At 54.6% G+C, this 21,795-nt stretch overlaps 1 protein-coding gene across 2 annotated transcripts in view; it reads left to right on the top strand.

Annotated features, from left to right (window-relative positions):
* The first annotated feature begins 3,746 nt into the window (after nt 1-3,746).
* The window catches only part of PTPN23 (protein tyrosine phosphatase non-receptor type 23), a 29,730-nt gene continuing 11,681 nt past the window's right edge, over nt 3,747-21,795 (top strand). Inside the window, exons 1-12 of one of the 2 annotated variants that reach the window (XM_073002711.2) lie at nt 3,747-3,877; nt 10,943-11,017; nt 11,980-12,107; nt 13,116-13,192; nt 15,151-15,200; nt 16,003-16,134; nt 16,982-17,062; nt 17,291-17,422; nt 18,465-18,512; nt 20,006-20,062; nt 20,769-20,827; nt 21,683-21,762. In XM_073002711.2, coding sequence (XP_072858812.2) covers nt 12,070-12,107; nt 13,116-13,192; nt 15,151-15,200; nt 16,003-16,134; nt 16,982-17,062; nt 17,291-17,422; nt 18,465-18,512; nt 20,006-20,062; nt 20,769-20,827; nt 21,683-21,762 — 754 coding nt within the window. In that variant the 5' untranslated portion in view covers nt 3,747-3,877; nt 10,943-11,017; nt 11,980-12,069. The other variant, XM_073002710.2, reaches the window with a different exon arrangement.

Here is a 21,795-nt window from a genome sequence, read left to right as displayed (position 1 = left end):
TTTCAGTGGGGGCAGGGCAAAAGGGGCTCACTGCGTCCAACCAGATCCAGATCTGACTAGGCTCAGTGAGCTGAAACTCCCATCATCCCTCTTCCGGGGCAATTCCATCCACCTCAGCCAGCATCGTGAGTAGATCCAGACTCAAAAACGTTTTGACTGCTCCTGGCTGACTTGTCCACGCCGCCTGGATCTTCCCATTGGAATTCCTCTCCGAGCCAACCTAGTTCTGCCTCCCACAATCTGGAACCCCTTTCCTCATGAATAATGGACTACTGTACCCATCTTTCCTGGTCGTGCCGGGGATGTTGAGGGCTGCAATCCAGCACCTGGGCAAGAAGGCAGAAGGCTGATCGATAAGGGTCAGCATCAGGGAGTGGATATCGGAAGGGAATTCACTTCTCTTCTGGGGCCCTTCTCGGCATCAGAAATAGGTCCTGTCTGCCTGCTATTTTGGTGGTGCATTTGTCAGCAGAGAGAAGGAAAGAGAAAGGAGGTGATTGCAAAAACAGGCTCCCAACTTTTTTTCTTTCTTTCTTTCTTTTTAAAATAAGAACCGTTTCCAGAAGAAGGTGCTTGAGATTCACAGCCGGTTGCATAAGAGCACGTGGGCTGATTCTTAGGGCAGAGGATGCAGACATGACAGAAAGAGAGGCATGGCACCGATGAGAACCGGTGGCTGCGATGGGGGCCCCTTTGGGTGCTGGAGTGATAGAAAGGAAGTAGAGGAGCCTGCCTTCAGACCGCCCAATGTTTGTCATCTTGGACTGGTGGAAATAGCCCCGGCGGGATTTCCTCTCACAGCCCCATCTGGAGATCTCTGGTGGTCTCCTATCCTAGGAACGACCAGGCCTGATCCTGCTAAGTTCCCAAAATCAAAGAGCTAAGGAGACCCTTGAGTGTATCTCAGGGTTGCAAGAGGACCCCAGAATCTTCGGTTTGGGTGGTTGACCCAGAGTCACCAAGGTTGACCCGTAGGTATGTATAAGGGGTTGAGGATGTTGGCTTTTGGGACTACAGCTCCCACCCCAACCAGCCTAGCCATTGGGATTTGTAGTCCAAAATGGGGGGGGGGGGGAGAGGCTTTTCCCAGTTCTGCCTATAAATCCAAGAAGATGAAATGAAAGCAGCGGCTCCCGATCCCCTTGCTGTCCTTAGAGGTCTTCTTTCTCTAGAGCTACAAAGCACTCTTGAGTGGGCCAGCTGGCGTCCCCCCCCCAAAAAAAAACCCTTGATCGCCTCATGGCGTTCCTGGGCTTCAAATTTCATGAAGCAGGAAGTATTTTGATGCATCCGTCCTGGCAGAGAAAGCCAAAGCCCAGAGCCGGCCCTAACATGGGTCAGAGGGAGTCGGTCACTTCGCACGGTGTCACGAAAGTGGCAGCGACAGACTAATTAATCCACGGGTTCTTTGATGTGTTCTCTCTGTCTCTCTCTCTCTCTCTCTCTCTCTCTCTCTCTCTATCTATCTATCTATCTATCTATCTATCTATCTATCTATCTATCTATCTATCTATCTATCTATCTATCTATCTATAGAGAGAGAGAGCTAACATTTTCTAGCTCTGCTCTTACTGCCTCCCCCCCCCTTTGCAGGGGTTTGTAGAATCCTATAATTTGAGCAGCAGTTGAGGTTCTTTTCTGCCACCTACTGACCATAGCTACTCACTGCAGCAGACAGGAAGGAGATACACATAGATACTACTGCTGCTGCTGCTGCTGCTGTTAGGTAAAGGTAAAGGTCCCCCTCGACATTGAGTCCAATCGTGTCCGACTCTAGGGCGCGGTGCTCATCCCCGTTTCCAAGCCATAGAGCCAGCGTTTTGTCCATAGTTTTCATGGTCACATGGCTGGCGCGACTAGACACAGAACGCTGTTACCTTCCCACCGAGGTGGTACCTATTTATCTACTTGGATTTTTACATGCTTTCAAACCGCTAGGTTGGCAGGAGCTGGGACAAGCGACAGGAGCTCACTCTGTCGCATGGATAGGATCTTACGATGGCTAGTTTTCTGATCTTGCAGCCCAGAGGCTTCTGCGGTTTAACCTGCAGCACCACCACGTCCCATTAACAAGAACAACTTAGTGCCAACAACAACAACAACAACAACAACAACGATGACGATGACGACTACTACTTTCCCTACTGCTTCAGCTTACTCGCGTCTCTTTCTATATGTCTATGTTTTCCAGTTCAGGAACAGATCTGAGGCAAGCCAAGGTTTGCACAAGGATTCTGGAAAAACTCTTGTCTGCAAGTCCCCCCCCCCTCAAAAAATGTACTAGGTACAATGCTAGGGAGATGCTGTGTCTCCTCACTCCCGAAAAGGTACGGGTGCACAACAGTCCCCTGTCTTGGCCAAATCATGGCAAAGACTTTGCTCTTATGAATTAACCCAGAAAAGAAGCAGCCCCCCCCCCAAGGATGTTGATAGGCGCTGCCGCCGGATAACTGAAATCGTGCTAAAAAGTTGTTTTCAAAGGGGTTTGAAAGAGAGAAGCAAGAAAGGTGATACGGCACGGACTCTGTCCGGGTCTTTTGAAGGGCCGCGAGAGGTGGACCCCAAACGTGGATGGGAGACCTTTTCAGAGTTCAGCTTGTGTGTAGCCCGCAGGATGACTGCTCTGGGCACAGCGGCCCTTGGGGCTGCCTGGTCACTCAGAGGGCATCGGCTCCTCATTCAGATGAAACCACAGCCATCGGATTTCCAAGCCCGAAGGCCCCTCCGAGGCCATCCAGACTAACTTCTGTCCAAGCCATGAAATCCACGGCCCTCTGATCTAAAAACCAGCCATGAAGGACAGGCTGCCTTCCCTGGCCGAAGGGCTCCTGTTTAGTCAGGGTCTCCTTGCTTGTCCTTCATGTCCGACCCTCTGGCTGGGATCACCCCAAACGACCTCGCTCGTCTAGACAGTCAGGATGAGAGTCTTGCTTGCTGGGGGTGGGGGGGTGGGGTGGAGGTTGGGGGGGCTTGGCGAAACCCACCACACCGGCTGTCTTCTCCTCTTCCCGGGCAGGCCACCCGTCAGGTTGTCTTGGTAGCCAGAGGGCCCTTGCTGGTTTCTGGGGCAAGGAAGCATCCCCGCGATTTGCTGGCACCCTCCGTGTTTTGGCTAAGAGGAGGAAGAAGAAGGAGAAGATCAGAGTCCATCCCCTGGGAAGGCCCTCCTTGTGGACCCCGGGGGCCAGCTCTGGGGTTGCAAATCTGCTTTCCGATTCCGGGAAAAGAAAGCACGGGGTCAGAAAAAGGTCTTGCATTTTCCTGGCTACCCACAGATTTTAAAAATCAGACCTCAGAGGGCCTGCCCAAATAAATGGCAGTAACTACAAGAAAAAGGACCTTCTGTCTTATGGGGGGGGGGGAACAGGGAAGGATTCGGGGGGGGGGGGAGATGTGAAACCCTTTTCAACTCTAAACAGGGCTAGAAAAAGCTCTTCCTTTTGTTGACGTTTACGAATACCATGCAGGGAATAAGGAAACGTTTATTTATTTATTTATTTATTTGCTTGCTTGTTTGTTTGTTTGCTTATTTGTTTTGTTACATTTCTGCCCCGCCCCATCTAGCGCCTAAGGCAGCACTACTGTATCCCGGGGTCTCTTGTAAAGCCGGGAGGCCTTTCTTTTTAGGACTACAGCTCCCAGAATCCTTCAGAGCGCATGCGGCCATGGTGGTGATAGTGAGGGGTTTCTGGGGGCTGTAGTTCTCTTCTCCCCCCACACCCACAAAAGAAGCGACGTTCCCAGCCTTTGCAAGAAGAAGAAGAAGAAGAAGAAGAAGAAAAGGCCGGCGTCCCCCTCCAAAGCGGGGGGGGGGGCGGGGAAAAGAAACTCCACTTCCCAGGAGGCCGCGCGGCCGGGCAGCCGGAACTTCCTTCCGGTGAGCGGGGCGGGGCGGGGCCGGGCTGGACCCGAGGAGCTGACTGGCTGGGCTGGGCTGGGCCGGAGCGGAGGGGACTGGGTTCGGCTGGGCTCGGTTCGGGTTCGGCTCCGCCCGGGGGGGGGGGTGTGTTGGCGGGGGGCCCGACGATGGAGGCCGTGCCCCGGATGCCCATGATCTGGCTGGACCTCAAGGAGGCCGGAGAGTTTGCCTTCCAGCAGGCCGTCAAGAAGGTGGGTCCGGGGGGGGGAGTGGGTGTGTGTGTGTGGGGGGGAGGGATATGGGGTGAGGGGGGGCAGGCTGAGAGGGGAAAGGGCTGGGTTTGGGGGTGGGGTGGGGGAAGAACTCTCCCTCAAGAGAAGGGGGAGGACCCGAGGGAGGACCCGAGTGAGTGAGGGAGGGAGGGAAGGTGGTGGGGAGGCTAGTTGGGGCCTTGGGGGGGGGGGGCTCTGGAGGCCCCGCGTGTGCCTCGGCGGGGGGGGGGGGAGGCAGCAGGAGGGGTCCCGGTCCCTTTCCCGGACCCCCACCCGTCGAGACCCCCAAAAAGGGCAGCCCGTCTCATCCTGGCTGGGCTTCCTCCGGGGGAGGGGGGGAGAGACTGGAAAGGATGTGGGGGGGGATAAACAAGAGGGGTCCCCCCCACCGACCCACAGAGACCGCGGGCTGAGCCCCTCCTCCCCTTCCCTCCCCTCCTCCCTGGTCCCGAGTGGGGGGAGAAGGCCAAGGCCCAGGAGAGGGAGGCTTCCTCTTCCACCTCTCCCCCCCCCACAGCAAAAGCCCTATAGGGAAAGATGATGGAAGGATGGGAGGAAGGAGAGCCAAGGCCTGGGAGGACCAGGGCCTTCCCTTCCCTTCCCTCCTCCCAGGGTGACCAAGCAGATCCCCTCCACCAGGAAGTCCTCCAGCTTGGGCTTCCCCCTCCCTCCCGGCCACCTCGGACACTGACAGTCAGTTAGAGGACTGCCCCCCCGGGGGGTGGTGTGTCCGAGGCTGGCCACCTGTCTGAAGCCCTCCAGCAGAGTCGGGGGGGGGGGTGTCTCCCAAGGGGGGGTCTCCCTCCAGCTCCTTGCTGACCTGTGAAGGAAGGAGAGCCACCCCCTCCCAGACAGGTAGCTTTCCCATCCAGTGCCTGTTTTAAAAAAACCCCATGGGGGGTAATCGAGGCACCGTCGTCCATTCAGTCCACTCAGTGACACGTTCGGAAACACACACCCCCGGCCATTTCCATGTGGTTGAGGCGCAATGAAAGTCTAAATTTTTGAATGGCTAGAGATCCACCATGTGTCCGCTGTTGCTACATCTGGTGGCAGTGAGTTCCACTGCTGAGCTTCATATTTCCTTTGGTCTGCCCTGAATCTCTCACTGGCCCCGTCTTGGCTCTCTTTCCACAAGCAGGCCAAGACTCATTGGTCGTTAAGACAAGCCTTCCCTTAATGATGGAAGGGCTGCCTGACGGGTTTTTTAATGGATAGTTGTGGCTTAGTGCTTTGAATATGTTCACGGTATTGCTTTTGTTTACCCTCTGATACTGTGGTATTTGCATGATCCATTTTAGCCTCTTTATACTTAACGGCTTTTGCTTTAAATATTGTCTTATAACGATATTAAAGGGTCTTGGGTCCTTTTTAAGGAGAAAGATGGGATTAAAATATGGTAGATAGATAGATAGATAGATAGATAGATAGATAGATAGATAGATAGATAGATAGATAGATAGATAGATAGATAGATAGATAGATAGATAGATAGATAGATAGATGCCTCTGTAGAGTCTAGTGTTACAAGACTCAAGACAGAAAGAGGAGTTCTCCGTCCACTTTCTCCATCATGCCTTATGTTTAAATATCTCCATCATGTCTCCCTTGTGTTTTTTTCCCCTACAAAACATAAGAAACAAAAGAGAAACATGTAGTTTTTCTTTTGGAAGTCTACTCCATCTCAATCTTTGGGTTACCCTCACGTTGGTTAGCTGACATTTTGTGTGTGTACATGTGTGCTTGGGCATATGCGTGGCGCGTGCGCGTGCACACACGCACACACACACACGCACACACACACAAATTGCTCCCTCATCCCCATCCGGGTCAGAAGGAGTGGCTTTCTTTTGGTGGAACTGAGGCTCAGGAGGGTTCTTTTTCATACCAGTCGTGGGAAGGTTCTCCAGTCCACAGAGGTGTCCACACATTATCACACCGCACACGTGGCTGTCTTTGCCGATTGTGGATCAGGTCCTTGGCAGCAGTGTTAGGGAAGAAGAGAGAATGGGCTTGGGCATCGTTAAGGAGCAGATTGGCTCCAGAAAGGGAAGACTCTCCAAAGATGGGGGCCAAGGGGTCAGAGGAAGGGCCGAAATGCAGTGTGGCATCAGGGTTGTCGGGAGGTTCGTGAGCCACGGCAAGGGGGGCACTGGAAGAGAAGGGGGTGTGTGAATGCTTTGAGGGCCCTTAGCCTTGACGCACCATCTTCCGGCTGCCGACTCAACCCCTGACTCGGAGTCTTGAATCGAATAGCATGGAATGATGGCGCACAACTCCGTCTGAACGGCCCTCTTTGTCACTCATATAGGTAAAGGTGCCCCTTGACATTGAGTCCAGTCGTGTCCGACTCTAGGATGCATTGCTCATCCCCGTCTCCAAGCCGTAGAGCCAGCGTTTGTCCAAAGACAGTTTCCGTGGTCACGTGGCCAGCGCGACTAGACACGGAACACCATGACCTCCCCACCGAGGTGGTCCCTATTTATCTACCCACATTTTTACATGCTTTCGAACGGCTAGCTTGGCAGGAGCTGGGAGAAGTGACGGGGGCTCCCTCCATCACGTGGATTTGATCTTACGACTGCTTGGTCTTCTGACCTTGCAGCCCAGAGGCTTCTGCCGTTTAACCCACAGCGCCACCACGTCACTCATATAGACTTGTGCCCAAATCGTATCTGAAAGGTTTCTTCACCTGTTGCAGTGAATAATTGGGGACATGATGTCATCTGCCTGCCCGCCCGCCCCATGACTGGCTCTCCCGATGGACTCTTCCCAACCTTGTAGGAGAAGCATTTTGGAAAGAGAAGCTTGTCATGGGGGTGGGTTCTCACTCTGGTGGCCCTGAAGCAGCATCTTGAGTTAGGAGAAGATTTCTTGAAATAAAAACCACGGGAAGTTCACAGTTTCTGGATGGAATTGCTATTAGAAAGCGCTGTCTGTGTTGGGGCCCCTTGTACCTCCATCATCACATCCTCTTTCCTTTTCTTTATGTGAATTCAGAATGTCTCAGTACTTTGGTAGTTGCTTGACAGCAAGAAAGAGTGTTTGATGGTGTGATCGTACAGAATGGCCCCAGGTTCGCCGGGGGGGAGCTGTGCTGAGCTGTCATCCCTGCTTTCTCAGGACCTGCAAAACTGAGAAATGGCTTGAGAGCCTTCATGCACAAGGCAGGAGGGAAGGAGGGAGGTATATTTGGGCTGGGGAAAAGAAGATTAAGGCTCCCTTCTATGCGTGCTTACTCCCAGGTTAACCCTATTGCAACCAGAGGGACTTAACAACATGCAAATCTGGGTACGGTCAGGCTGCATATGTGTGTGTCTGTGTGTGTACGGACACGCCTGTGCATGCAGCTGCATAGCATCCCTCAAGGAGCGCTTGATGTAATGCCTCTTTTATAAAGATCGGCTGACAAGCGTGGGATAGTAGGGGGACAAGGCCAGGCCAAGGAATTGGCCCCATAGCGTGGGTCGCTTACCCACCTTGCCCTGCTGCTTTGAGGACTACAGCAAGCTCAGACTTCAGATTGTGGGGGGTGGGCAGGGGGTGGGGAAGAAGCCTTGGAGTTGGCAGGGGGAAATTGTAGCCCCTGCTAAGAAGTAAATAAATAAATTCCGAAGACTTCTGTCTTTGAGCGTCCTGGTTCCACTCTAACCCTGGCCGCTTGGCCACCCGATGCTTTATGTGGCCCTTATTGTGTTTGGGCGTCAAAGGTGGGGGTGGGGGGGTGGGGGCTAGGGTCCTAGTAGACCCTCGGGTGACCGTCCTTGTTGGAACCAAGGGGTTCTCTTTTTGATCCCTGGCATAAGAAGGTGAAGCTTCTCCTTTAGTCCATGGCAGGAGGATGTGGGGGGGGGGGCAAGGAGGGAAAAGGTGTTGATTTCTCACCAGGTGGTCTGATCTTTTCACCGACACATCCTTGAGGACTTTTCTGGCACCCTCCATCATTATTTTCCTTCCAGCAGAACCTGCAGAAACGATGGTGTTGTTCCTTACGCTGCCACCACCACCACCAAGCCGTACAGCGTTGGGAGTCTCTGAGCCCATAAGCTCATCGGATTTGAGGGCTGTAAAAGCCAGGTTTCCCCGTGTGTTTCGTCTGGATCAGCTGATGTGATCTCTTTGTTTATAACTCTTTCAACCTTTCCCCCCCCCCCTTGCTCCCCGCCCAGAAAAGGATTGGCTGGAAAGGATTTTAAGAAATAAAAGGACAGACTTGCTCTTTGTGGCCGGTTCTTCCAAAAGGGCTGAGTCACAGTCTGCTGATGGCTGGCGGGGTGGCAGCCATCCATAAGGAAGTGGTGCCTCTGTTGCTGGTTCTTATCTTAGGAGAAGAGGAATGTGTGTGTGTGTGTGTGTGTGTGTGTGTGAGCGAGAGAGAGAGAGAGAGAGAGAGAGAGAGAGAGAGAGAGAGAGAGAGAGAGAGAACCGATGAACGGGAACAGCAGGGATGATGCGGGAGAAGAGACGGGGAACTGGTTAGTGAAGAAACCAAACGGAAGTGAGCGTCCTACGGGGTGGTGGCAATCTCAGAGAGACACAACATGGGATTTTAAGCCGGTTGGCCAGACCTCAGTCTCTCCTTAAGATTTTTTATCTGCTACTTTAGATACGCTGCGAGATCCAGGCCCGAGGGCTTCATCATAAACCCGCGTTTCCGGGAGATCTCTAGATGCCCTGTTTGTGTCATTCCTGGTTTGCTTCTTTCCACGTGTGAAACGGAAGGGTAACAGATGCCCCCCCCCCGCAGCAGGTGCTTCCTTTGAGATGGCTTGATGGTGGGCACGCAGAGGTGATGGGGGGCAGAGGACCCCATCCTGCGGATTACCTTTTGCAGTCCTCTTGATAAGCTGTTTTCCTGGCTGGTGGCCAGCTTGGATGCTCAGTATCGGGTGGTCATTGAAATAGGCTTTTCTTTAATCCCAAAGCAGCTGGCCGGGAGGCGGGGCGTGCAAGATGGCCACAGACAGGTAGCCTGCAGCCTGTGTGTGTTAGGGAGGCGTGTGTGTGTGTGTGCTAGTGATCTGTCTTCTTTCAGAATCTCAGATTTTGGTGGGCATCTCCCAGCAGGGAAGGCTGTTTTGCTTTGGGTCAGCCATTTGACAAGCCGAAAAAGGTGGCTGCCGGACGATGGCCTTTTCTTACAGAAGGTGAGCAGAAGGGAGCGCCCCGGCTGTGTGTAGCGCAAGGGTGGCAGAGCGGATCATGTGGTGGGCTAGAACTCAGGGTTCAGATTCTCATTGGGCCATAAAACTCATTGGGTGTCACCCTCTTGCAGCCTGGCCCTGCCTCGCAGGTTTTGTCAGGACAGAGCGAGACAAGGAGAGTCGTGCCTGCGGCTTTGAGCTCATTAAAGTAAAGACTGGATATAAACCTGCTAAACAAATGGTGGTGTGTTGTTTTTACACATAGCCTTCTGACTCCCGGCTGTTCCGACCAGCCATTCCAATGCACGAGCGGACAGGTGTCGCGGCCCCTAGAGGTGGGCACGAAGCGCCGGTTCGGCGGGCCGTGTTGGCTCCTCCTTTGGACGAACCGGTGTTCAGTGCTTCTCACCTCGCCTCTTTTCTCCCGTTTTCTGATACCAGGAAAACTCTGCAACCAACTCCTGATGGAGCTGCCTCTGGCCCCCTCCTTCAGGCTCCTGAAAACATTGCTTTTTAGAGAGGCTTTTCACTGTAGTCTTGCCTATCCCCCCGCCTCCAAATACACTTCACATTCAGTGTTTAATTTACTCCTCTTGGAGCTTTGTCTGTATGTTTTATTTTAATTTTATCGGTCGCTGATGGCTGGCGAGAGGGCAGCAGTCCATGAGGAATCGCTGTGTTTGGATCATGTTGTAAACCTCCCTAAATGGTGCCTTGCCCTAAATATAAATTCAAGAAAGAAAGAAAGGGTGTCAAGTGGGTTGGTGTCTTCTCCAGGCTCCGGCCCGGCCGCTGTGAGCGAAGAAGGTGGCCTTCCTAGCCCAGTTTGTGCCTCTGGGGCATCTTGACCAGAAAGGGGGAACGTTCTCGGGGAGCCGCCAGAAGGGTGAAGGGCCTGGCAAGCCAAAGACACGCCAGACCGAACGTCCAGAGGACTTAGCCATCAGTGGAGGGTTTGCGCGTCTTGTCGGATGAAAGACTTTGACCACAGAGGGTGGCAGAAACGTTCATGGTACCTGCAGGTCAAAAAGACCGGAAATGGGGAGCCTAATGACCGGATGTGTTTCCTAACACTTCTCTGTGGCCGGATTCTTGGAGCAGGCCTTCTGGATGGCTTTTGGATCACGCACGGGCCTTACCCATGAAGAGCAGGACCCTGTTCAGGAGCTGAATTCCTCGTACGGTGCCATTAGATTTGACCGGGCTTTCTCATGCTTCGGACAGGCCTTTCTTCTGTCCAGAGGGCCAAACGGGGCTGTCTGGGGAGAGGGGGGGTGGCCGGCATGTCTGGGCCCCCAGGAGAAACCACTGTTTTGCTGCATTGGTGGCTTCTGGCCCATCCACAGGAGTAGAGCTGTCTAGATTTCATTTTTGAAACCACATGTGGGAGGCTCTTTGTGGGGAGGATGCTAGCATTAGGGTCTGGGGGTTGCTTCTGAGAGGTTAAAAGACCAGTTGAATGACACAGGAGTCATTTTCTCAGGCTAGAGTGAGGGGAAGAGAGTGTGTACGTATCCCAAACTTTGAGGCGAGTCTTTCTCTTTCCCTTCTCTGATTGCAGAAACATCAGCCTGTCTTGGACGTCAGGCCCGGACATTTCCTGTTCCGCGCAAGAATCTCCGCAGAGGTGTGGTTTTAACGTTTTGTCGTTTTTCTCCCCTACTCAGTTTGTCCTGAAGAATTATGGTGAGAACCCTGAGAATTACAATGAAGAGCTGAAGAAGTTGGAGCAGCTCCGACAGGTGAGGGCAGCCGTGAGTCTTTCTGAGGGTGGAAGCGGGATTGGGCTGGAAGCGAGGGGGCCCTGCTGGCCAGGCCCCGTGATGTGTGTTGGGGAATCGTGGGGTCCCTGGGCCAGAGCTGGGTTTCCCCCCCCCAGTTCCCTGCTGAGAGGGAGAATCTGCAAACGTATTTGATTTTCCCCCGCCAAAGAGTGAGAGAAATGTGTCGCTGAACAGTATATGTGGGAGTGAGTGGTTGATGGGAGACGTCACGGGGCCCTGGCCCAGGAACGCTGTCTCTTCGACCTCTCGGGGTCGTCCTGCCTTGTGTTGTGGAGCGTGGCGGCTCTCGGCCATTGCCTGTGCCTTCATGGAGTTGGAGGGGGGCCTCTGAGGCCATCTAGTCCAACCCCCCTGCTCAAGGCAGGAATCCAAATTAAAGCAGATGCTGACACAGGGTTGTCTAAATTTCTCTTGAGTGTCTCCAGCATTGGAGGGCCCAACACCTCCCCCCCCCGAAGTCATGGGTTCCACTGTTGAGCTGCTCTAACAGTTAAGATACAGTATTTTTTTCCTGATATTCAGCCTGAATTCGGCTTCCTGTTGCTTGAGCCTATTATGACATTTCCTGCACTTTGGGATGATCGAGAACAGATCCTGCCCCTCCTCTGGATGACTACCTTTCAAGTCTTTGAAAAGTGCTGTCATCTCTCTAAACATGCCCAGTTCTTTCAATCGTTCGTCATAAGGTTTAGTTCCCCTTCCCCTGATCATCCTTTTTCTCCTCCTCTTAATGTGTTCCAATTTGTCAGCATCCTTCTTCCAGTGCGGTGTCCAGAACCATACACAGGACTCCAGATGAGGCCTGGTTTAAAGCTGGCCAGGGTGTGTGCGTGCATGTGTGTGTGTGTTCCTTTCTCTCCCACCCCAGAATCAACTGCCCTCCCCGACCCATCCTTCTGCTGCTTTCTTGACTCTTCCAGAATGCCGTGAACGTGCCCAGGGACTTTGAAGGGTGCAGCATCTTGCGGAAATACTTTGGCCAACTCCACTACCTCCAGAGCCGCATCCCCATGGGGACCGAGCAGGAGGCGGCCGTCCCCATCACCTGGTAAGGGAGCTGTGGGTCGAGGTGGGGGGCAGAGCTAACTCCTCCACCCCAAACCCCCTTTTGGCTGGTCCATGTGTGGGGAGCCTTTCTTGGTCAGAACGTTTATGCTGCTGCTGCTGCTGCTGTTGTTGAGTCACTCTCTCAAGCACAAGCCTGAGAGCTTGGGAAAGTTCTTTTTTTGTTACTACAATTCCCAGAATCCTCAGTTTTCTAACCACCTATAGGCCTTGGAACCTCTCTTGTGTCTCCTATCGCCACAATAGCTAGGGGATCATAAGAACCATCATCCCCAAAATACTTTTGCCAAGCCTTGGAGGAAATGGATCCTTTGCCCAGAGAAAACTTGTGTGAGGCGTTGGAAGGCTGGAGTGGGGGGGGGGGACGGGGACAACAGGAATGGCAGCAGGCATCATCCAGTTGCCAAGGGGGTGAGGGATAAGGAACAGGAAACGTCCATCTTGCGGGTAACAGAAAACTGGAGAAAATTGGATGGCCGTGGTCTGGGAGACGCTTGTGAAGGGGGAGAGGGAGCTTTCTGAGAAGAGGCCGAGAAGGTTATTCGGAATCAGGAAAAGGGCAAAACAGCCATCGGAGGGACCTGAGTCGGCAGGGGTTATGGCGAGGGCCTCAAAGGGAGGGCAGGGCTGTGGGACGGAAGCGCAGAGGTTTCCGACATGGATGCTTTTAGTAGCCATGGTGCGGGAGAAGCGGGCGACCTCCCTCTGTGATCTGCTGGTACCTGACCGTCTGCGGTCGCAGGCTGTGGAAAAGCAGGAAACCCTCTGTGGCTCTGTGGGCTGCTCCTTCAGGAGAGACGGCTGTATGCCTCGATGCCACCAGAGTAGTGGAAGCTCCGTGTTCCTCGAGCCCTCTTCCTGAGTCAGGTGGTTCTTGGAATAGGAATCTTGTCCATGGCGCGGCAGAGCTTTTCCTTGGAAAAGGTGGGGGTGGGTATTTGAGCACATCCTGGCCGGCGCCTGTAACTTCTCTCTCTCTCTCTCTCTCCAGGACCGAGATCTTCTCTGGCAAAGCGGTTACTCATGAGGACATCAAGTACGAGCAGGCCTGCATCCTCTATAATCTGGGTAAGGACCTTGTTTAATCATCATCTTGGAACGGCAGAACTGGAAACGGACCCTTCAGATCCTGGAGTCCAGCCCCTGCCAAGGAGGCCTGGTGGCGGAATCGAATTCCCCACTTCTGGCTCCTCAGTCACAGGCCTCCTAAAGCACGGGCCCCTCCCGCAGGTGTCTCGGCTTCAGCATCCAAGAGTGTCTTTGTTTCTGGAGCGGTTGGGGGCAAAGCGGGGCACCAGAGGACGCTTCGATGGCTTCTCAGGCCTTCCTGAAGTCTTCCACTGTGCAAACAAACAAGCAAATAAAAGCGGGGTTTTACAAGAAAAAGGGTCTGGTTCTGCTCCTTAGGTAGGAAGGCCTCTCAGTCCTTGAAAGGTTCTCGGGTGTTGGTTTTGACCTGTTTTTCTTGCTCTTGCAGCCAGTTTTGGTTGGGATGAGGTCAGTATTGGGGTGCCGAGGATGAAAGTTTGCCCTTGCCCCCCCAAGTTGGCCCTTGCCCCCCCCCAAGGCCTGCCTGTCCTGCATGGACAACAGAGCCAGCAGCAGGAGCGCGTCTCAGCTGTGACGCTCCCAGGGTGGCCTTCTCTGCCTTCGTTCAGCAGGGGCTGCTGGTCTCCAGGCAGCGATTTGGCCACACCAGATCTGCCTTTGGGTCAGTGGGACCCGGCGGCCCCTCCCTCTTTGAAATCAGAGTGGTGGACACAATGCGTGGCCCTCTTCGCTCCTGCCCCAGGAGATTCCTGACCCAGGTGGGTTCGGGTCCAGTTGCGTGGTTGAACACCAGTCCGCCGGTCTGCCTCCAGAGCAGGCGCAGGACGCGAGAGAGGACGCTTGACGGGAGATCTTGTTTGTGCTTAAACCCACCTTGGGGGGGGGGGGGTCTGAGAGCAGGCCTTGGTAGCTGGCATCCTTTCTACTCTCCTGGCGTTGTGGATTGCCATTCGGGGCCTTTGGTGAGGAAGGGCTGAGAGCCGTGCCTTTGCGAAGGAAGCCTTTTCTGTCCCCGCCAGGGTGGGGGTGGGGTGGGGGAACGAGGCCAGGTTTTTGCCTGACCGGATGGATCCCCTCTGGATTCCGTCCCATAACGGCGGACTCGCCCCCTCCGGGTGAACCCCTTCTCTGGTGGAAAAAAGGAGGGTGCAACAAACAGCAGCTTCCTGTGGCTTCAAAGAGAAGAGGCCAGAACTCACTAGGGCTGTTTCGGGAGAAATGTAAAACCTCGGGTCTCTGCCAAGGAGACCCGTTCCTTTGTCTGAAGCCTCCCCCCCCTCCATTCCATCCCCAAACCAACATGCAGACAGTCAGGGCTCTCAAGATCCCTCTCCCCCCCCCCCCCGGACTCATTTCTACCCTCCCTCCCGATTCCTTTCCCTTGATCAAGAGGGGGGAAAGGGTCTTCTTGCAAGGAGGCACATGGGTGGGTCGGGTTTTTTTACCCCTTTTTCTTGAGTTTGACTGAGGCTTCCGTGCCTGATGGACTTCTTCCTGTCTCTTGGGCTTGTGGGGCTGGAGCAGCTTTGAAATCAGGTCAGAAAAGGCCCCGATCCATCCCTAATTCCAGCTGCCCAGGGGGTGCAGTTTCTCAGAGGGAGGAGTCAGGCGGAAGGTTCTTGTTTTGCTGCTGAGTCGATCCCATGGAGGGAAAAAGCTAGCTTTGCTGTCGCTGCTGAATCTCCTCCCTGGCTGCCATAGGGAGGCAGGGGACTTCCCTCCAGGGTGTGGAGGGCAGGGATGGATCAGGGCCTTTTCTGCCTCCCAAGAGACTGAAGTCTGCCCAGCTAGAGAAACTCTGATATCTGCGCCACGTGTGGGTTGCAGTGCCAGAGTGTCCATTCAAAGCCTCGTGAAATGGGGGGGGGGGCGTGCTGCTGTTTTAAGACTCTGCAGGGCAGCGCCTTCTGTTCCCTCCCCATCGTAGTCTGTGTGTTTGCATGCCTTGTTCTTTCTTCTCCCCCCCCCCCTTGCAGGTGCCTTGCATTCCATGCTTGGAGCAATGGACAAAAGGGTGTCTGAGGAGGTAAGGCTCGGGGTTTTCCTTTCTGCCTTCTCTTAGAGGGGCGGCATCTCCAGGGAGCCCTGTGGTGGTTCTTGCTTTTAAAAAAATCATGCAGGTGAAAGAAGATTCGCTCCCCTTCCTGGCCCGTATTGTTCATCGAGCTAAGATGGCAGCCAGAAGGGAGGAGAGGGTGGGAAAAGGAGCCGACCGAGGAACCAGGGAGGCTGAAGAGGGTGGGTTTGGGTAGCCCGCGGCAGGGCTCACGGGAGAGTCAGCTTTGGGTTCCCAAAGCCCTGGAGCGGAGATGAGCGTTCCGGAGATGCCGGCTGGGGGCCTGTGAACGTGGTCTGGCCTGCGGGGAGTTGGGCCCTGGTGTAAGCACGTAACAGCAGCCTTCGCCTTGTCTGCAGAGGTCAGAAAGCGCTTTGCCTTGTTCAGACCGTGCTCCAAGAGGCCGTCTCTAAATCGCCGTCCGCCGCGCCTTGGCTTCTGGAGTTCTCGTGACTTTCTGAGCCTGCCGTCTCACCTGGTGGACGGCCTGCCCAGGGTTTTGACTCCCCTCCCTCTGCCTTCACACACACACACACACACACACACACAAATCCTCCTCCCTCAGGCTTTTGGGGCTTGACTGGCCTCAGCAGGAGCTGTGGGTCGCATTTGGGATGGGGCTGGGATGGGCTTGTGGGGGGAAGAGACTCCTGGAGACACCGGACGGGAGCCCTCCCTCTCGGCATCTCCTCCACTTTTACGGGTGGAAAACATCCCCGAGGTCTCCGGAGACATTTCCACGGATTGAGCTGCTTCCTCCCTCCTTCCACAGGGCATGAAGGTCTCCTGCACCCATTTCCAGTGCGCGGCTGGCGCGTTCACGTACCTCCAAGACCACTTCCCTCATTCCTACAGCGTCGATATGAGCCACCAGATCCTTAACCTCAACATCAACCTCATGTTGGTAAGGACGGGCAGGAGGTTCACAGCCCACTCCTTGGAAAGGGCTGTCGGGTGCGCGCCCGTGCGCGTGTGTCCAGGGCCTGTTGAGGGACCCTGTTTTTGGACACACCTCCATCCTGCCACTTTGGCAAGGGCCCAGTGATTGGGTGATGGGAAGGGCCTTCTCTTTGCGCGCTGCACAGTGGGAGAGCCACCCACGGCCAGCCAAGAGAGAAGCATAGATGGCCTGATCCGGTCCCAGTTCAGCCCGTGTTCCACGGGTAGCTGGAACTGGCTGCTGAGCAGATGGCAGGCCTTCCTTTATCGCAGCTCTGATAGCTTATTCCGTCCGCTGGGGAACAGGAAGTCTGCGGGCTTCCAGTTCATGCAGAACGCCTAGCCTCCCGTTGCAGAAGAAAGCGGGCCCAGTTGCACCTCTCCTCTTTCTGGAGGGACCACGAGATGCATGTTAAACTTGGAGCAAGCAGCTGTACTGCGGTGGAAACCACGCCGTCTTGTGGCCCTTCTGGTGGCCCAAAGCTACGTGGCAGCTGCTCTCTTTAGGATGGCTCTGTTCTCCCTCCGGAATCAGAAGGAAGGGGCTTCGGAGACCCATTGCGGAGCGAGGCCGCTGACAAGGGTGCCGTGGCCCTCCCCCTCTGCTTGTGGACATCCCAGCTGAGCGGGCCCTGCAGGGGGCACAGGACAGGCTGGGCCGGAGGCCTTTGGCCTGATATCCCGCTTCGAGTTTTTGTGCTTCTTCTGGCAGAGGGACCGAGCGGAGGACTCCCGAGGACTCCTTTTTTTGTCTTGGCCGCCTTCAAGGCAGGTCTTTGTTGACAGGGGCCTTTCCTTTTTGTTCCCCGAAGGGCCAAGCCCAGGAGTGCCTCCTTGAGAAGTCGATGCTGGACAACCGGAAGAGCTTTCTTGTCGCCAGAATCAGTGCCCAGGTGAGCTGTTTCGACCCAGCCTGCCACCTGGAGGTGGGGCCGGCCAAGAAGCCGCCTGCTCCCAGAGAACCGAGCCTCTCCCTGACCCTGGACGGGGCTCGAGGGACAGAGCCCCTTCCTCTCGGCCGGTGCACGGGAGAGACCCTCGCCTCCTTTCCCCTCTCCCCACACGGCCGTCACCCACCCATGCCTTGGCCCATGCCTTTCTCTCATCTTCCTCCCCCCAAGGTGGTGGATTACTATAAAGAAGCGTGCCGAGCGTTGGAGAACTCGGAAACCGCTTCACTGCTGGGCAAGATCCAGAAGGACTGGAAGAAGCTGGTGCAGATGAAGATCTACTATTTTGCCGCGGTGGCCCATGTGAGTGTTGGGGCGAAAAGGGGGGGGGGGCAGCGGCTCCTGGCCCCAGCCTTGCCCGTGTCCCCGTGCTGTGCTGTGCTGGATGTGTGCATTGCGGGGAAAGAGAATGAAGTTGCCCATCCTCTCCCAGGCCACAGCTTGAGGCTCCCCCTGTACCACTCCCATCCTACCACTCCCTGCTTGCAGGGTTCTGGGAGTTGTAGTCTCACCCTGTGGTTCTCCAACCGGGGTCCCCAGAGGTTCTTGGACTGCCGTTCCCAAAAGCCTTCACCCCTGGCTGGGCTGGCCAAGATTTCTGGGCGTTGCCGTCCCAGAACCTCCGGGGACCCCAGTTGGAATATCATTCTAACCCATCTGTAGAGAGGAGGAAGAGAGTGAGAAAGGTGGCAAGAGTGAAAGATCCCTCGGCCCTTTCAGTCTTTATCATCATCATCATCATCATCATCATCATCATCTTAGAACTGCAGAGCCGGAAGGGAATCTCTTGAGTCCAGCCCCTGCCAAGGAGGCCCCGTGGGGAACGGAGCCCCCAGCCTCTGGTCTCCAGAGCCAGAGACCGAAACCACAGAGCGATCCAACCTTTGCCACCATAAAGACCTTAGGAGTGCGAGGAGACCTATTGAGTTCTGTGTTCCAGCCTGTGTTGCCCGTGATCGTGATCAGACCTTGGGGCGGACAACGGCGGCTGTGCGAAGGGGGGCCTCCGTGCACGGGGCTCAAGCAGCTGCTGCCTGGCTCAATGCCGTCCTCTTAAGTACAAGTAGCTCCCAAGGGAACTGGAATCAATGTTTGTTTGCAGCCATAGCTTGCTTTTTTCTGTGTTTATGAGACGCGGCAGGGTTGGTCCTGGCCGGAACATTGATGACCCTGGGATTTTGTGTCTGCAGCCGGTCCGTCCGGGTGCCAGAGTTAGGCAGCAGGGGTGAATGGCCGGGTCGTGAGGCATGGCTTGGCTTGACCCACCTGAGGATCGAGCAGGCGCCTTCTGACCATGCTTCCTGCTCACCACCTTCACCCGCGTGGCTTTTGTGTTTCCTTGCAGTTGCACATGGGGAAGCAAGCGGAAGAGCAGCAGAAGTACGGGGAGAGGGTGAGTAAAACTGGTGCCTTCTGAAAGCTAACCTGCCCCCCCCACGGGGGTGGGCCAGACAACCCCCCAAAATGGTGGTGGACCTCCAGGGGTGGGTCCCTCTTCTGGCAGGTGGAGTTCTCCAGGCGGATCCCAGGAGGTCTCATCCCAGCTGAAGGGTTAGAGCAGAACTTAGACACGTTAGATTTTTTTGTGTTCTAACTCCCAGCCAGCATGGCCAGATGGAAGAGAGATTCCACCTGAATCTCAGGAAGAACTTCCAGACGGTCAGAGCTGTCCAGCAGTGGAATACAAGGCTGCCTCGAAGGGTGGTGGAGTCTCCTTCTTTGGAGGTTTTTAAAGCAGAGGCTGGATGGCCGTCTGCTGGGAGTGCTTCGATGGATGTTCCCGCATGGCGGAGGTGGGGGGGGTTAGGACTGGATGGCCTCAGTGGGCTCTTCCAACTCTATGACTCTTATAACCGTGTAGTCCAAAAGAGGAACTTCTCCAGGTTGTGGATTAGGGTTTATGGATGGGAGCCCAAGAACCTCGTTGGGGGCGTGAAGGGCTTCCGCCTGGTGGGTAGCATTTTTGATGTTTTTTCCTGGTTGAAAAAAATAGCCTCCTGTAAAAAACAGCAGGGACGTGGTGGCGCTGCGGGCTAAACCGCAGAAGCCTGTGCTGCAGGGTCAGAAGACCAGCCATCGTAAGATCGAATCCACGCGACGGAGTGAGTGCCCGTCGCTTGTCCCAGCTCCCGCCAACCTAGCGGTTCGAAAGCATGCAAATGTGAGTAGATAAATAGGGACCACCTCGGTGGGAAAGTAACAGCGTTCCGTGTCTAAGTCGCACTGGCCATGTGACCACGGAAGATTGTCTTCGGACAAAACGCTGGCTCTATGGCTTGGAAACGGGGATGAGCACCGCCCCCTAGAGTCGGACACGACTGGACAAAAATTGTCAAGGGGAACCTTTACCTTTACCTTTAAAAAACAGTAGTTGGTGCCGGGTAGGCTGAACAATGATGATGGAAGAAGGAATGTGCGGCAGAGAAGGACAATCTGGGTTTTTTCGGTTTTTTGGTTTGTTTTGGAAAAGTGAATCCTGCTTGCCCCTCATTGATGAAGGTGTCGGAGACTCCAGCCGTGATAAGTGAATTGACCGCTGTTCCCCACCTTCTTCTGTTGGGCTTCTTTTTTGGTGGCCTTTTGTGAGGACCCCACTTCAGAAGCGCCTGTTTTAAAGACGACGCGAGGCGGACTCAGGCGTGGTTTGTGCTTTTGTGTGCGTAGCGCAGAGTGAAAGGCTTGGCTACTCTAAAGCCAAGTTCGGCACGGATGCTATTAGGGCGCAGGTGCCTTCCTCCCGTTCACTGCCAGCTCTCCTGACCAGAGCTGCTTCAAGGGGCCAGTTCATCATCTCCTGGAAGATGGGAGAGTCGCCCCGCCCTGCTGTGAAACAAAGCCAGCTTAGAAAAGGGCCTTCGGTCGACTGCCTCTCTCCCTCTTTTGCAGGTCGTCTATTTCCAGAGTGCTCTCGACAAGCTGAACGAAGCCATCAAGCTGGCCAAGGTACAGATCCTGGTCCTGCTCATTTCCCACAGTTGCCTTGGAAGACACTCAGTCGGGAACTGAGCAGTGGAAAGGTTTTGCCTGTCTGTGGCTGCAGACGTCATGTTCCACAGACGGGTGAAACGGGAACAGATGTGCATGCCTTTGGGCTTCGTTTTGTTTTGCTGAACTGATCTATTATATAGTAACAGTTTTTATCTTATCTGTTGTGAGCTGCCCATTGTAGACAATGTCTAGATGGGCGGCATATAAGTGCAATAAATAAATGAATCTAGAAAGCAGGCCCTTGGTACCAAGGCGAGCTTCATCTGCTCCCCTTCCCCAGACCCCTTCCATCTGTAGACACACCTGAACGCAAAACTGGTGGCTCACAAAGAACATTCTTAAAAACTCAAGCTGGGGAGTATGCTGGTTTGTTTGAACCTACAGAACCAATAACCTCACATAGCTAGTAGAGGAAAGAGCTGAAATGGAAATCTCCTAAAATAAGGGGGGGGGGTTTCCAGACTTCGATCCCCCAGATGTCATTCGATTGCAGTTCCCAGACTCCTTGACGGTTGGTCAAGGTGGGCTGAGGCTTCTGGGAGTTGAAGTCCTACACCATCTGGGCCCCTGGATCAGGAGCTGTTGCCCGAGGGGGCTGCTCTGCCTTGTAAACGAGACGTGCCATTAAATCTGATTTGACCTCCATGCCACTTCCCCGCAGGGTCAGCCTGAAACGGTGCAGGAGGCCCTGAGATTCACCATGGATGTCATCGGAGGAAAGTAAGTCCGTGCCAGGCACTAATTCTTCTGGGGCGTTTTGAGTTATAGTGTCTTAAACACACAATTCTTTCCCCAACGGTAACTTTGCACTGAGAGAGCCTCCGTTGTATGAAGAAAGAATGGCATGCTTGGTGCCATTTATTAAATCTAGTCCTGCAGAACCCTGCAAATCTGCGGGACATGGGTTTCAAGCCCCACCCCTGCAGAGGCTGGAAAACACGGGTTATTGCGAATGCTATTTTAATAGCAAACCCCATACATAGCCTAATATTTTCAGGCTGTGAATAGGTGAATTAGGGGGTCCCTCCTGTATTTTCAAATCCTTTTGGAATAGTTTACAAAGATGGGGAGTGATAAAGGAGGGAGAGGGAGGGAAGCGCCATGCTGTGAGGTCCGCTCAAAAGATGTGACGGTTCCCAGCATTTGACCCCTGGACGCTTGGCGGCTGGTTGTTCTCTGCAACCGCGCAGACGATAAGCCTGCTGCTTGGATGCCAACTGGCTAGATTCCAAAAGCTACACCGCCCGATTCTGCATTTGAGCAAGGCACCCATGCAGGCCTGCTGGTGTTGCTTTGGGTTCGGGAGAGAAGGAGGTGCTGGCTGGATCCTGCCCTTTCCAGGTCCTCCGCTTGACCTTAATGAGTTCCTTTGCTGCACCAATCCTGCCCTCCGGCCCGTGGCATCTCTCAGCTGCTCTGTCTATGGCTTTAGGGGTTTTCTGACCCAGGGGAGCGCAGTCCTCCAATTCAGCAAATAAACATGCGCAGGGTCTCCACTTCCCTGCCTGAGCTACCTTGGCCCTCCGGGGTCCTCGTTCTCAAGGGAAGCCTCTCTGTCCTTTGGCTCCTCTGCAGGTACAATTCGGCTAAAAAGGACAACGACTTCATCTACCACGAAGCTGTTCCTGCTTTAGACACCTTGCCGTCGGTGAAAGGTGAAGGGGCCCCAGCGTCCTGCCCGGTCCTCA

Source organism: Pogona vitticeps, chromosome 6 (genome assembly GCF_051106095.1).
Source record: "Pogona vitticeps strain Pit_001003342236 chromosome 6, PviZW2.1, whole genome shotgun sequence".
Lineage (NCBI taxonomy): Eukaryota > Metazoa > Chordata > Lepidosauria > Squamata > Agamidae > Pogona > Pogona vitticeps.
This window is presented reverse-complemented; position numbering and strand designations above follow the sequence as displayed.